This window comes from Octopus sinensis, linkage group LG7 (assembly GCF_006345805.1).
Source record: "Octopus sinensis linkage group LG7, ASM634580v1, whole genome shotgun sequence".
NCBI classification, from domain to species: domain Eukaryota; kingdom Metazoa; phylum Mollusca; class Cephalopoda; order Octopoda; family Octopodidae; genus Octopus; species Octopus sinensis.
Window position 1 is genome coordinate 25,495,478 of NC_043003.1, and position 12,499 is coordinate 25,507,976.

The 12,499-nt window shown below is 35.1% G+C and overlaps 1 protein-coding gene across 5 annotated transcripts in view; it reads right to left on the minus strand.

Moving 5' to 3' along the window:
• LOC115214148 (la-related protein 1) overlaps positions 1-12,499 on the minus strand; it is a 70,960-nt gene that overhangs the window by 10,049 nt on the left and 48,412 nt on the right. For 4 of the 5 annotated variants that reach the window (XM_029783220.2, XM_029783218.2, XM_036504650.1 and 1 more), the window contains exons 12-18: positions 12,375-12,478; positions 7,538-7,751; positions 5,556-5,679; positions 4,152-4,324; positions 3,017-3,141; positions 1,678-1,811; positions 1,099-1,243 (exon numbers count right to left, since the gene is read on the minus strand). In XM_029783220.2, the coding sequence (XP_029639080.1) occupies positions 1,099-1,243; positions 1,678-1,811; positions 3,017-3,141; positions 4,152-4,324; positions 5,556-5,679; positions 7,538-7,751; positions 12,375-12,478 (1,019 nt within the window). The remainder of the gene's footprint in view (positions 1-1,098; positions 1,244-1,677; positions 1,812-3,016; positions 3,142-4,151; positions 4,325-5,555; positions 5,680-7,537; positions 7,752-12,374; positions 12,479-12,499) is intronic. The other variant, XM_029783219.2, reaches the window with a different exon arrangement.

Consider the following 12,499-nt stretch of genomic DNA (forward strand, 5'->3'; position numbering starts at 1 on the left):
CTAATGTAATAACGAGCGCAGGGTTTTTATATATTTGTTTGAAATCACGCAGTAGGAGGGAGTGAGAGAAAGAATAGTGCAAGTAAAGGGAGAGGAGAGAAAATAGTAATTCAGTGAAGTAGTGAGAGTAATAGCCATGACTGAGAGGGAATAAGAGAGGGGAAGTGGTAAAGAGAGTGTCGTGTCCACAAGTCATTGAGGAGGTGAAGTGAGAGTAATAGATGTGATACAAATAGTCTGGGAGTGTGTTGAGATATATATTTTTGTCATGTATTTACACACACACACATATATATATATTGTAATGAAGGATATATAACACAATTAATCAAATATGTATTTTTTGTTCCGACATAAAATTTCGGGAAAGGTTCTTCAAGTAAATATTAACAAGATTATCATTAAAAAGGGTAGTCAGAAACTGTTGATGCTATCATGTCCGGAACATCCTACTACATTATATATGCCTACGGAGACTTCCCTATAAAATAGGGTTAGGACACCCAGAAGAATAATTTCAAAGGTGAAATGTTTTGTTTACCATTTATTAAGATCATTTAGTCTAATATTTCAGTTCGAATGTGTGTGTGTATATTTACAGTATATAGTGTTTATTATCAGTTAACTAAAATTATCAGTGATCAGTAATCCCATAACTTATTTACAATATATAGTGTTTCTAAACCATTCACTGATACTCTTTCTTCTGCTATGGAGAATGAAGCAGACAGAAGGCGACAGTCAGCCAGAGAGAGACAAAGGTGAAGGACTGCCAGTCTCACTCAGGAAGAACTGGATGCGAGAAGGTTAAAAAATAAATTAAGATTATTAAATCAACCACAAGATGTTGGGAGAGGAACATCTAAAACAAGGCAACTCATTGGTGGTAGGGTTTTCACTAGAAACATGGTGCTGAAGCAATTAATAAGATAGAGGTTGTAATCTTAATTTTATTTTCCGCATCATTTTCATGCTGTCATTTCTGATGACACAGGTACACTAGTCTTATAATAAGCACTCACTCCACTGACAAGTTAAAAAATTAATTAGGCCACAGTGTAATTCAGACTTGTGATTGATGCCAAAAATATGACTTACCGGTATCCAGCTTTAGCATCTTCACAGGCCAACGTCTTAAATTCAATGTACATCTTTTTGTTGTAGTGTTCTCGAAGGAAGAATGACCAAAAGCGGAATAATGTGTTCATTTCTTGAGAAAGACCAATTCCTTGCTTTTTCCTCTCTAAAAACAGAATATAAAGGATTAGGACTGAAACACCAAGGGAAAACAACATAGGTATGACACCACTTTTAGTTCTTGAATACAAATATCTTGTTCTGAAGTGACCTAATTAAAACAGTCTATCAAAACTATGTTTATTAATATTTCAAACACCAGCTTAATAATGACTAAGTTATTTTACTAAATTCCTCACTATTTTAAAAATTAACTGAAAGCAGTAGATTTCAAAAGAAATTTGTTAAATGGGTTAAAATCCGTTTATCCCTTTTGATATCAATCTACCTCAGACCACCCCATGTCATGTGATATGAACTTTCTGAAAGTAGTTTGAACTAAAGCTATCAAAATCTCATGTCAATTCATATTCCAAACAACAGCTTAAAAACGACAAAGTTATTTTACTAAATTCATTATTTTAAAAACAATAGACTAACCTTTAAGACATTTGGCGTGGTACTTATGATAAACTGTCCAGACAAAGTTTTTCTCTTTCAGCAGTTCATATGATGGATGTTGGAATAGCGGGAATGTCTGGGGAGCACTTGTTGACAATGCACTATCACTAGGGCTGTGGAAAAAAACAAAAATTTTTACATATAATATGCAAACACATACACGTTAATAATAGTGTAAAGAAAACTAAACCTCATCTAACTTTATGAAGCAGTAATATAGACAGCTGATAGGTGGTTCTATAATCTAATACAAAGTGAGCATTTGTAATGAATTGAAATTAATTGCATTATATCTATAAAAAAAAGAAGTAACTTATTTACTATAAATGAATTTAAACAATTCCATATTTCCTAACCCGAAGATTTGTCACACATACAACTATCATACAATGTCAAGACAAGGAAGCATGTGCATGCAAACACACACTGCACTTTTAGCTTCTGCTGGGCAAAACCACCCATGAAGCTTTGTTCATCCTGAGGTTATAAAGAAAACTTGCCCATGACACCATGCAGTGGGACTGGAGCCTAAACCATGTAGTTGAGAATCAAACATCCTAACCGCTTGACCCTGCCTATGCCAACAATGATTTCAGCTTTTGTGGCTTAATTTGAATATTTGTACATTCACAGATAAAATTATGTGTACTAGTCACACAATAGTCATTACACAGCTGTGCTCTTTACATAACCCTCTTGAACAGCTGGTACCATAACTCTTGATAACAACCCACCTGCGACCACCCATGGTAACAAAATTGTTAGAAAGCCTTCTAAATCAGTTTACATAGACATCCAATGCGTTGTTTTTTACTTACAAAAAGTGAGAAAATAAATCACAGACAAGAGAAAACGTAGTTTTACTGATGCTGGCCTTGGCACATATCTGGCAAAGCCAATCCCAGAAACAGATATTCTTCCAATTACACCCAGCATCTGACAATCAGGAATAGCATTAGATAATGAGTCCCTAGGTACGTTGTCAGAAGATACCACAGAATGGCCAAACTGGAATGACTTTGATTATAGGTCTGTTGAACACAGACTGATCTGGGTCTAAAGAATAGTATTATTGACCCCAAAAGGATGAAAAAAGTCTTATCCGAGTTGGATTTGCACATAGAACACACATCTTTTACGAATAGGCTATGTCGGTTTACAAAGTGAATACGCAGTTACAACTATAATCTAATCTACCATGTTGTCTCAATTCCAGGATGAAGAGAAAAGCATACACACACACACAGAGAAAAAAGTATGTGTGAAAGAGAAGAGAAAGAGTATGCCAAGAAGAGCAACAACCAACAAGCAGTATTACCTTTGAGAGTATGAGCTGGAACTGTGTCTGGATCTTGGTCGATGTTCTTTGGCATCCATTACCCAACCAACATGGCTTTCAATTGGTGGATTATTACTATATTTGGTTTTTTGCTTTCTTGGAGTCTAAAAGAGAAAAAAAGTTTGGATGAAAATATTTTGGTATCCTTTCAAAACCCGTTGCACCCACAAAGCTTTGGTCAACTCAAGGAAATTGTGAATATTACCAGGTCACCCCGTAAGTTCTGTCCGAATTTTGGAAAAAAAAAAAAAACCCACAAGTTATCAAATGCTACATTTAATTGAAATTAAATTAATGTACTTTTCCTGATTATCTATGACTTCTTTCCATCTATTTACAAGCTTTTTAATCCCATCAATGTAAAACTCTGAAATGTCAGTTTCGATTCTCCTGGCTTGCAAAAGTTACGTCCACCAAATGATTCTGTAAACTAAGAAACAAATGGTAGTCTGAAGAAGCAAGGTTGGGAGAATAAGGTGGATGAGGAATTTTTTTCCAACCAAGCTCTTTGATCTTCTGTGATGTGATCTTCCCAGTGTGGGGTCACACATCGTCCTGATGAAACAACATTCCTTTTTGATTCACTAAAGCGGATCTTTTTTCTTTAATAGCTTGGTTCAAACACTAATTGCTGACAGTAGACTTGAGCAATGCTTGTTGCATTAGGTGGTAACAATTCAAAGTAAATTACTCCTTTGCAATCCCACCAGATAGAGAGAAGAAACTTTTTCTCATGAAGTTCTCTTCTCAGCAGTGGTTGAGCTTTTTCCTCTTTACCAAGCCACTGTTTACGAAATTAAACATTTCGATAGACGGTCCATTTTTCGTCACCAGTCTATCCAAAAAGGGTGAAATGAGTTTGCGAGAATGGAGAGAAGAGCAGATGTCAACTCAGGATTTGCACATGCTTTTGGACAATTCATGAGGCACCCATTTTCTAAGTTTAGGGACCTTTCCAAGTTGTTGAAGATGACGATGAACAGTCGTATGGTTTGAACTAGGCTAGAATACCTTCCATTACATATCTAAGTGAAGACACTTGACCCAGGATACCTCTAAATCCCAGGCTTGTAGAAAGCTTCAAAAGATACTATTTACAAACTGTTGGTATTACCTGGGGATCTGGAGGTCGACTGGAATCTTTCACCACAGGATAAAAGCGTGGTAACATGTCATTTCGTACATATTTTGGAGTTCGAGGACCTTCAAAGTATCCAGGTGTTTCAGGAACGTATGTCGGCAACGACCGTGATAATTCTGTCTGTGATGGTGTTTGTGGATGTCTCTCTGCAAAACAATAATCAATAATGTTACAACACAGCTTTACAAAGTTGAAAAATATAGGGAAACTAAAACAAGTCAAACATTAAACCTTTCACAAAGTTACTTGTAATGAAAAGCAGCCTCAAGAATTTGACTTTTTATCATTAAGCTGAGACTTGGAAGATACTCTATACATCATCACCACCCTCTAACGCCCGTTTTCCATGCTGGCATGAGTTGGGCAGTTTGTCCAAAACTGGCATGCTGGAGAGATGCACTAGATTCCAACCTGATTTGGCTTGGTTTCCATGGCTGGACGCCTTTCCTAATGTCAATTACTTTACAGTGTGTGCTGGGTGCTTTTATGTGGCACTGGCACAAGAGTCTTGCAGGACCACCCTCTTCATCAGGGGGAGCAGCATTAACTGTTCTACAGTGAAAGTTGTCTTGAGTATAGCAAGGCACCAGATATCTTGGTCCTTTGTCATCTCCATAAGGTTCAATGCCCTGAAGTCATCCTTCAGTACTTCAGCCTATGTAACCCTGGGTCTCCTTCTTCCACAAGTTCCACCCACTGAATGATCGGCATTTCTTTATGGAGCTGCCAGCATCCATCTGGACAGCACATGACCAAACACTCATGCATAAATTACAGCAGTAGATAAGTCATACTCCCCATTAAATTCATATTTTATCTTCAGTGTGATCTATACATAAATTATAATACTTTCTGTAAACACTGTTTGCATCTTAGCTGCATTTAAGTAAACGCATTTAGCTGAAAGTATTCTCCAATCAATACTTTCAGAGTAGCCAACATCCGAAACAGATAATATAAATTCTGACATATTTATCCCCTTCAACCCTTATATAAAATTTCATAATTGATAAACCAAACTCTAGTTTCAGTTAAGCTGTCATCTGGGTCAGGCACTTGTTAAATTCACTGCCTCTAAAAATTTCTCATATAGCAATTTGACTTCTGTTTCATCTTTTGCATAGGAGATGCTACACTTACACAATCATTTGCTTCTTGTATGTAGCAAATTTCAAGCCCAGAATAAGGTCCGACAGACAAGTCATGCAGTTTCCCATAGCAATACGTGCTATCACTCTCACTCTTTCTAAATCTAACAAGCACAATCCATATGCATCTTCAGACACCCCATTGCTTCAATTAGCAAGGATCCTGAGGAAGGAAAAGTGGCAGTGATAGTGGACAAGGTAAGAGGGTAGAGTAAAAAAAACAACTTACCATGAGCAGGTGGTGGTGGTGGAGGAGGAATTTCTTGGTTTGTATCATTTGGTTTGTATGGAGCAAGACTGTCAAATTCTTCTTTGCTAATCATATTCAAAGTACGATACTCTTTGAAATCATTCTGCAATGGAAAGCAACAACATAAAAATAAGACAAAAATTATTTCTACAAGGTGTAATGGTATGTTCCATCATGGAAAGTTACATCCTTAAAACTATATACTACAGCATAATGCAGATATGCATATAGAACATATATCCAACACAGAAACAATCTTATTGTACACTAGCAAGTATTCTACAGTGAAGTTGCTGGCAAGTGATAGATTATGTGAATAGAAAGCCTTCTCTTTTATAATATGAAATTGTTGTATACAGTGCTCAGGTGCACCACGACTAGTTGCACATCAGACTATGTCCCACCATTTTAAAATTTTGTCTTTCATCCTTTCAAGGTAGGAAAAAAGAAAATACAAATGCAGCCCAATGAAATAATACTAGATAAACCTCAGTAACAGTCAGGATAAGCTATTTGTTTAAAAACAAAATGTTACTTTGGGATAGCTTTGCAGATGGGAAAACAGCAATAAAGCAAACCAGAAAATTGAAGAATGTACACTTGTTTTTCAATCTAAAACCTGAAATTTTTCATTCAAAATGTATCAAAAGCTCACTCATCTGGTCATATATGACCAAAAGGATTTAACAATTATCATCTTGATATAATCTTATATTTAACAAAAAAAAAAAAAAGATTTTTAATAAACTCAGCTTTAACAGGAAATTCAATAACTCCACATTAGATTAAAAGTAATAATAAGCTGATGAAGGATTTATGAAGGTTTCTAGTATAGACACCAAGCCAGAAATGATATCAAAGCTCAAAATATCTATATGTATGTGCATGCATTATAAATAATACAAACTCCATGACTTGAATGAGCCTTATTAAATTACCAACCAATCAACTTCCTTGCGGGAAAAACAAGACCCTTATTTTATTTTTTTTTCTTCCTGGGGTTAGACTTTACTTGATGGTCATAAAGGGTCTCAAATGTTTTTAAAAGCAAGTAATACTATGTAATAAAAACTAACAGAAAATGTCCTATTGACATCTAATCACATCTTAACCAATCACTAACCCTTTCCCTTATATCCACACACACTAACATGTCTTATATAACACAAGCACAAGATAGTTTTCAATCTTTTCTCAAACAAACATACAAGTCTGCACCAATAACTAATACTGAATATTTCTCTGACACTCACTGACACTTGGAAAGTGAATTTAAATGGTGTGACATTAACCCAAATGTTATTAGTATATGATCTTATAATTTTTGACCTTGATTAAAGTTTGTTATTTGACATGGTTAATGTTTAGTTGATATTTAGTCATTAAAAATGTGTAATGCACCATTTTAATCAACAGAAAGTGAATACAAAACATTAAGACGAATCAAATATCATAACAGCCATTCCAGTTCTTACATACTCCACTAATACAACTGTCTTCTGTCCGTATACCAGTAGGTATGGTAAATAAAGGGGTTCCAATCTTACAACAAGAGAAAGGACATCCAAAAATTAAAATATTTGTTCAACTCTTTAGTATTCAGATGACAGTCAAATACAACACTTAATCATTTAGTGTTTTGAATTAATCTAACATTATCTTGTAGCTCTGAGATTTCAATGTGATTGTTTATTTTTAGAATGACAAAAGCACTCATGTGGTGTCAAGTAAAAGCACTTGTGTGGTGCCACATAAAAGCACCCAGCAAACACTGTAAAGTGGTTGGTATTAAGAAGGGCATCCAGCAGTAGAAACCATGCCAAATCAGACTGGAGTGTGGTGCTGTCCCCCCAGCTTGCCAGCTCTGGCCACACTGTTTAACCTATGCCAGCATGAACAAAGGACGTTAAATGATGAAGATGATTGCAGGGTAGTTCAAATACGAGAGAGAGAGAGCTCACCAGCAGATTGGTGTCCCAACATAAGTTTTCATAATAGCGCAAGCCATCATTAATAATGTGATAGCATTCGGTATTTATTTTCACTCTTGACGTTGCCTCATTAGTCCGGTCGCCCCCTGGATGTTTTCGGAGAGCTGGGGGTGTCTGAGTAACGATGAGAATTTTGTTAATATCTGAGTCATCAATTTCATCTGGCAAATCTTCGTCATCAGACCTGAAGAGTAAAAGACAGAAATTTATGAAAAGAAGAAAAACAAAAATAAATGTGTTAAGTAAAATTTCAAATGAACACCTTTGATTATTTTATTTAGGATATAATATCATTAGAATGTGAGTACAATCTCTAATGAATACAAAAACACCATAGACAATTAATAAACACAGTTAGTATTGTTAATAACGAACTGTATCAATCTGTAAATTTAACCCACCTAAAGGTAAGAGTTTATATCTGAATGTAAAATGAATGCTTTTTTTTTTTTTAACATTCACTTTTTCATGCTGGCACGAGATGGACAGGATTTTATGAGGTATTATTTAACAGATAAATGCCCTTCCTTGTAACACAGGGATCCTATATATCTTCTAAAAACCAGGAATGATATTAAATCCTTGTACACACGCAAAAACACAAAAAGGGGGCAGGGTGAGCTCAGAAATATTTTGCTGAAAGAGTTGATGACTGAGAAAAAAGAAAAGAAATATCTTTCACTCGGACTCAGTCAGCAGCAGGAAAAGCACTCGGGGAATCACAGAGTCAGATGCATGCATGCAGAACAAAAGTTGCGACCAACTTCTTAAAATATGTGCGTAACATTTTGGGTCTGATAAATTTAGCACATCTGAGTGTTGCTCAAGAAACTTAGGCTTTTTAAGTAGTATAAAAGCACCTAAAAGCCTAGATTTTTAGACGCCATAGATAAAACTGGTAAATTATTTGGCAACTTTTAAGTTAATAAAAAATGTTTTTACAGCACAATTAATCACATTTTGAACACCTCACTCCTATTCACATGCAACTTCTAGAGAGTAAAACATGTTAATTCTTTAAACAACAAAACTGTTAGTAAAATGAAACTAGGTGAAGAAAGTATGAGGACATGCACAATTTTGAAAACAAACAGATCTATGTAAGCATGCAGAGTGGTGTGATGCAAATTTAAGCGAAGTAGACCTAGATTAAAAATTCAAGTTTAAAAAGAATTTTCATGCAAAACTTGAATATTTCATTGCTCTGTCTAAATACAAAGCACTTTATATAGAAATAGCTGAAGCAGTTGTTAAAAAAAAAAAGACTCTTACATATTACTATTACAAGGGAGTAAAATTGTACCAGAGATAGCTGAACCAAAAACAAAAAAAGAGAACAAGTCTCGTCTCTTATAAATATGTAAGCCAATAGGAATTTAGAACTTGATGCCAAGGAGCTAAACACGTTTACCCATGACACACAAATTCAAGCCAGACTTATGTCCCTCCAAAGTGGTCAGTGGTGACATTTGGACATAAAAGGTTTAGAAAGGTCACATCATTGCACTAGGTGAAAATCATAATTTCTTAACCATTTTGTGATTATATCTTCCATAAAATATGCAGTTCATGAGTTACCAGTAACTATGAAAATAATCAAGAATTTCTATGGATTTGGTAAATTTTAATTAATCAGTTTTTCATTATTAAGATACAGACCACAATATACCACTGATACAGTATGATCAAATTAAGAAACCTCTGTGTTATTAATTGTTATGCTAGAAATACAAAGATCTCTCTCAAGTCACACCCTACCACCTTAAATAATGGAACGGCACACTGAATACTGTAGTCTTAGACACACTATGAATAAAAGATAAGGTACTCAAGGATGGAATATCTGATTGTAATTCAGCCGGATCAGGGCCGACTTATAATTTAAATGACCCTTAAGAGTAAGGAGTAACTGTTGTAAAATGTAAGTCTAGGACTAAACACAGCATGGTGTTTTGTCTAGTTTGATATTATCCTACCAATTTGTTGCTCTAACAATAAATTTTCAGGTCTACAGAGATTAAACAATAATAACTTTCTGCAAAAAAAAAAAAAAATTATGAAAAGAGATAAAGCTTGATTTAAGAAAAATGTCCAGATTTAGTAGACATCATATATGATAGTGTTTCTATAGCTGGTATATGTGGCAAAAGTGTACAAAATCAAGCATTTGATGTGTTCAATATGAAGAATGCATTTCTTTTGTTTGCATTCATCATCGTCTAATGTCCACTTTCCATGCTAGCATGGGTTGGACAATTTGACTGAGAGCTGGCAAACCAGATGGCTGCACAAGACTCCAATCTTGATCTGGCAGAGTTTCTACAGCTGGATGCCCTTCCTAACACCAACCACTCCGAGAGTGTAGTGGGTGCTTTTATGTGCCACCGGCAGTGATTAATACTCATTCCTCAAGCTTGATAAGCAGGATAAGACATAGATGACAGGAAGCCTGTCTATTAAAAAAGAAATCACACTCAATCACTAGCACTTTCTGACATCTTGGTAAAATTCTGTCCATTTTGTAAACTAAGCAACATGGACTGATGCAAAAAGCAAAGCACCATATAACTGTACAGAATGTGCTGAAACCATCCACTGTTTAGTCTGAAGAGATGGAGCATACAAGGTTGACCAGTGCCAGATACACCATTTAAAAACTGACCGTCTTCAATGATGACCCATCAACCCAATGGATTATGGGATTCAAAATAAAGTAATCTGCTCACAAGGAAACCAATTCTTTTAGCAGGGATTGAGGTTATTTACCAAGTTATACACTCAGGCCATTATGAGCTCTTAAGCTCCAGCCAATAACAGGTTCAGGCTATGAACAACAATGCCAAGGTCATCTATATATACTTCCAATTAAAAAAAAATAATTTATAAACGAAAACAAACAAAATAAAACAAATAAACCAAAACTTTATTTTTCTTTGAAAATATAATGGAAGAATAATAAAGTGATATTTATCTCAACTGAAAAAGAAAATAACAGTGGAGGGAAGAAAGGAGCACAAGACCTTTCTGGGTCCTTTAGTGCAATAAATATATTTGAGTTTTGTTTTTGCACACAATATGTTATGCAAACAACAGTGTTGTCTCTTCACACATTAGCATCATGTGAACCATGTTGTACCCTGTGCTGTTTGCATATAAAAACACCAATAATTAACACCAAATTTCTTTGCCTTCACCTGTGTAAGCACAATGCAAGTCTGCTGTATTCTCATGGAAGAGAAGCTATAACCAAATGCAAGTATTTTGCAATTTATCAAAATCCATATGCAACGAAAACTGTTGAAAATATCAAGCTGAAACCAATATGACTATGCATTGTGCAATCAGTGCTGCACTGTTGCGCATGTGATATTTCCATGTGGCATACAATTGATCCCATATTCAAGTGCACTCCAATCTTTGAAACAGCTATCTGTGCACTTGCTCTCCAAATGGGTTAATAAACAGCATATGTATGTATGCACGTGCAAACATGCAGGTATTGTTTGTGTTCATAGAAGTTCTTTGGAAGTGTAAACTATAAAAACCACTCCAAGAGATGAAGAAATGAGAATGCACAAGAGCAAAGATGATTGAGTGTGAAAAAATGAGAGTGAGCGAGCAATGTTAGAGAGGAATAGAATGAGATGTTAACCCCTTTGTTACCAAATTTCTATAGAATATACTGTCTGTTTCAATATAACTTGATGTTCTAGAGGAAAGCTTTAATTTAAATCACTTTAAAATAAAGTTTGTACCATAGAAACAATGGTGGTCACAGGTAGGTTGGTATCAAAAGGGTTAAATAAGTGAGAATGAGCATAGTGGTACAAGGAAGAGAAAGCTGAAGGTGGAGCAGAGATAAAAAGCATTTACCTCTCTATCGCAGACCAAATCAACAATTTCAAAAAGAAAACCCATATTGTATAACATTGTGTGATACACTATGGGTTTATATGTATACATATATCAATGATTATGTTCTTCAGAAAACAGTGGAACCTCTTCTATCCCAGGCCTCACAACCAGTTAATTTTTTAAAATATTAGAAGCAGAAATATCAATCCTTTAGCAATCAGATTACTGTAAGATGTAATGTTTATTCATTCAATTTGTTTTGAATTAATCCTTGCATTATCAAGATTTTGATGATGTGGAATATTTATTTTTAGAATGACATTGTAGGGTAGGTGGAGAGACTAGATCTGGCCAGTTTGAACATAAAACAACATTATGGCCAATCTAAATGCTAGAAGGTTAAAGGAAGTCATTAACCTTCCAAATCATTGAGGTTCAAGCTTGAATTAATTAGTCAATGACTAAAACACTATTTAGGCCAATGGCTAAAAGTAAATTGTATGAACATTTTTTTTTCTAATTGAACCATGAGCAATGTAATGTCTGAATATACATTGCTTCAGTGAAATAAGTCTATTAACAGATGAGGGATCAATCATTCAAGATACTGATATACAAAACACAGCAGTGAGGATGTGATGTAGATTATATTAGACAGCTTAACCCGACAGAGAAATGAATAACAGAACAAAGCTGTTTGTCATGTCAAGTTGGTTAGACATCAATTTCTAATGAAACGTTTTAAAGAGGTCAGTTGCTTCTTGTCCAAATGTATGTCCCCCACCCCTACCAAATATCTACACATTGGTTAGACAAATGGATGGATAGAGAAGTAAATGTATATGCCCTCAGAGTGCAGGAAGGAAATGCTGTCTAACTATGAAGAGGAGCTGTTTTAACGGTCTTTGATAAATGTTTAGAAGAATTTGAAAGAAAATCAGAATTGTCCGACCATTCACTGAAGCAGTTGCGTCGTCCAACTTCAAGTTGCTCTAATTCTTCATCAAGCATAAAATTCAACTCTTCCCGTTCTGTATCATCAGCTTTATCATCCTGTTAAGACAAACCCAAGAAAAG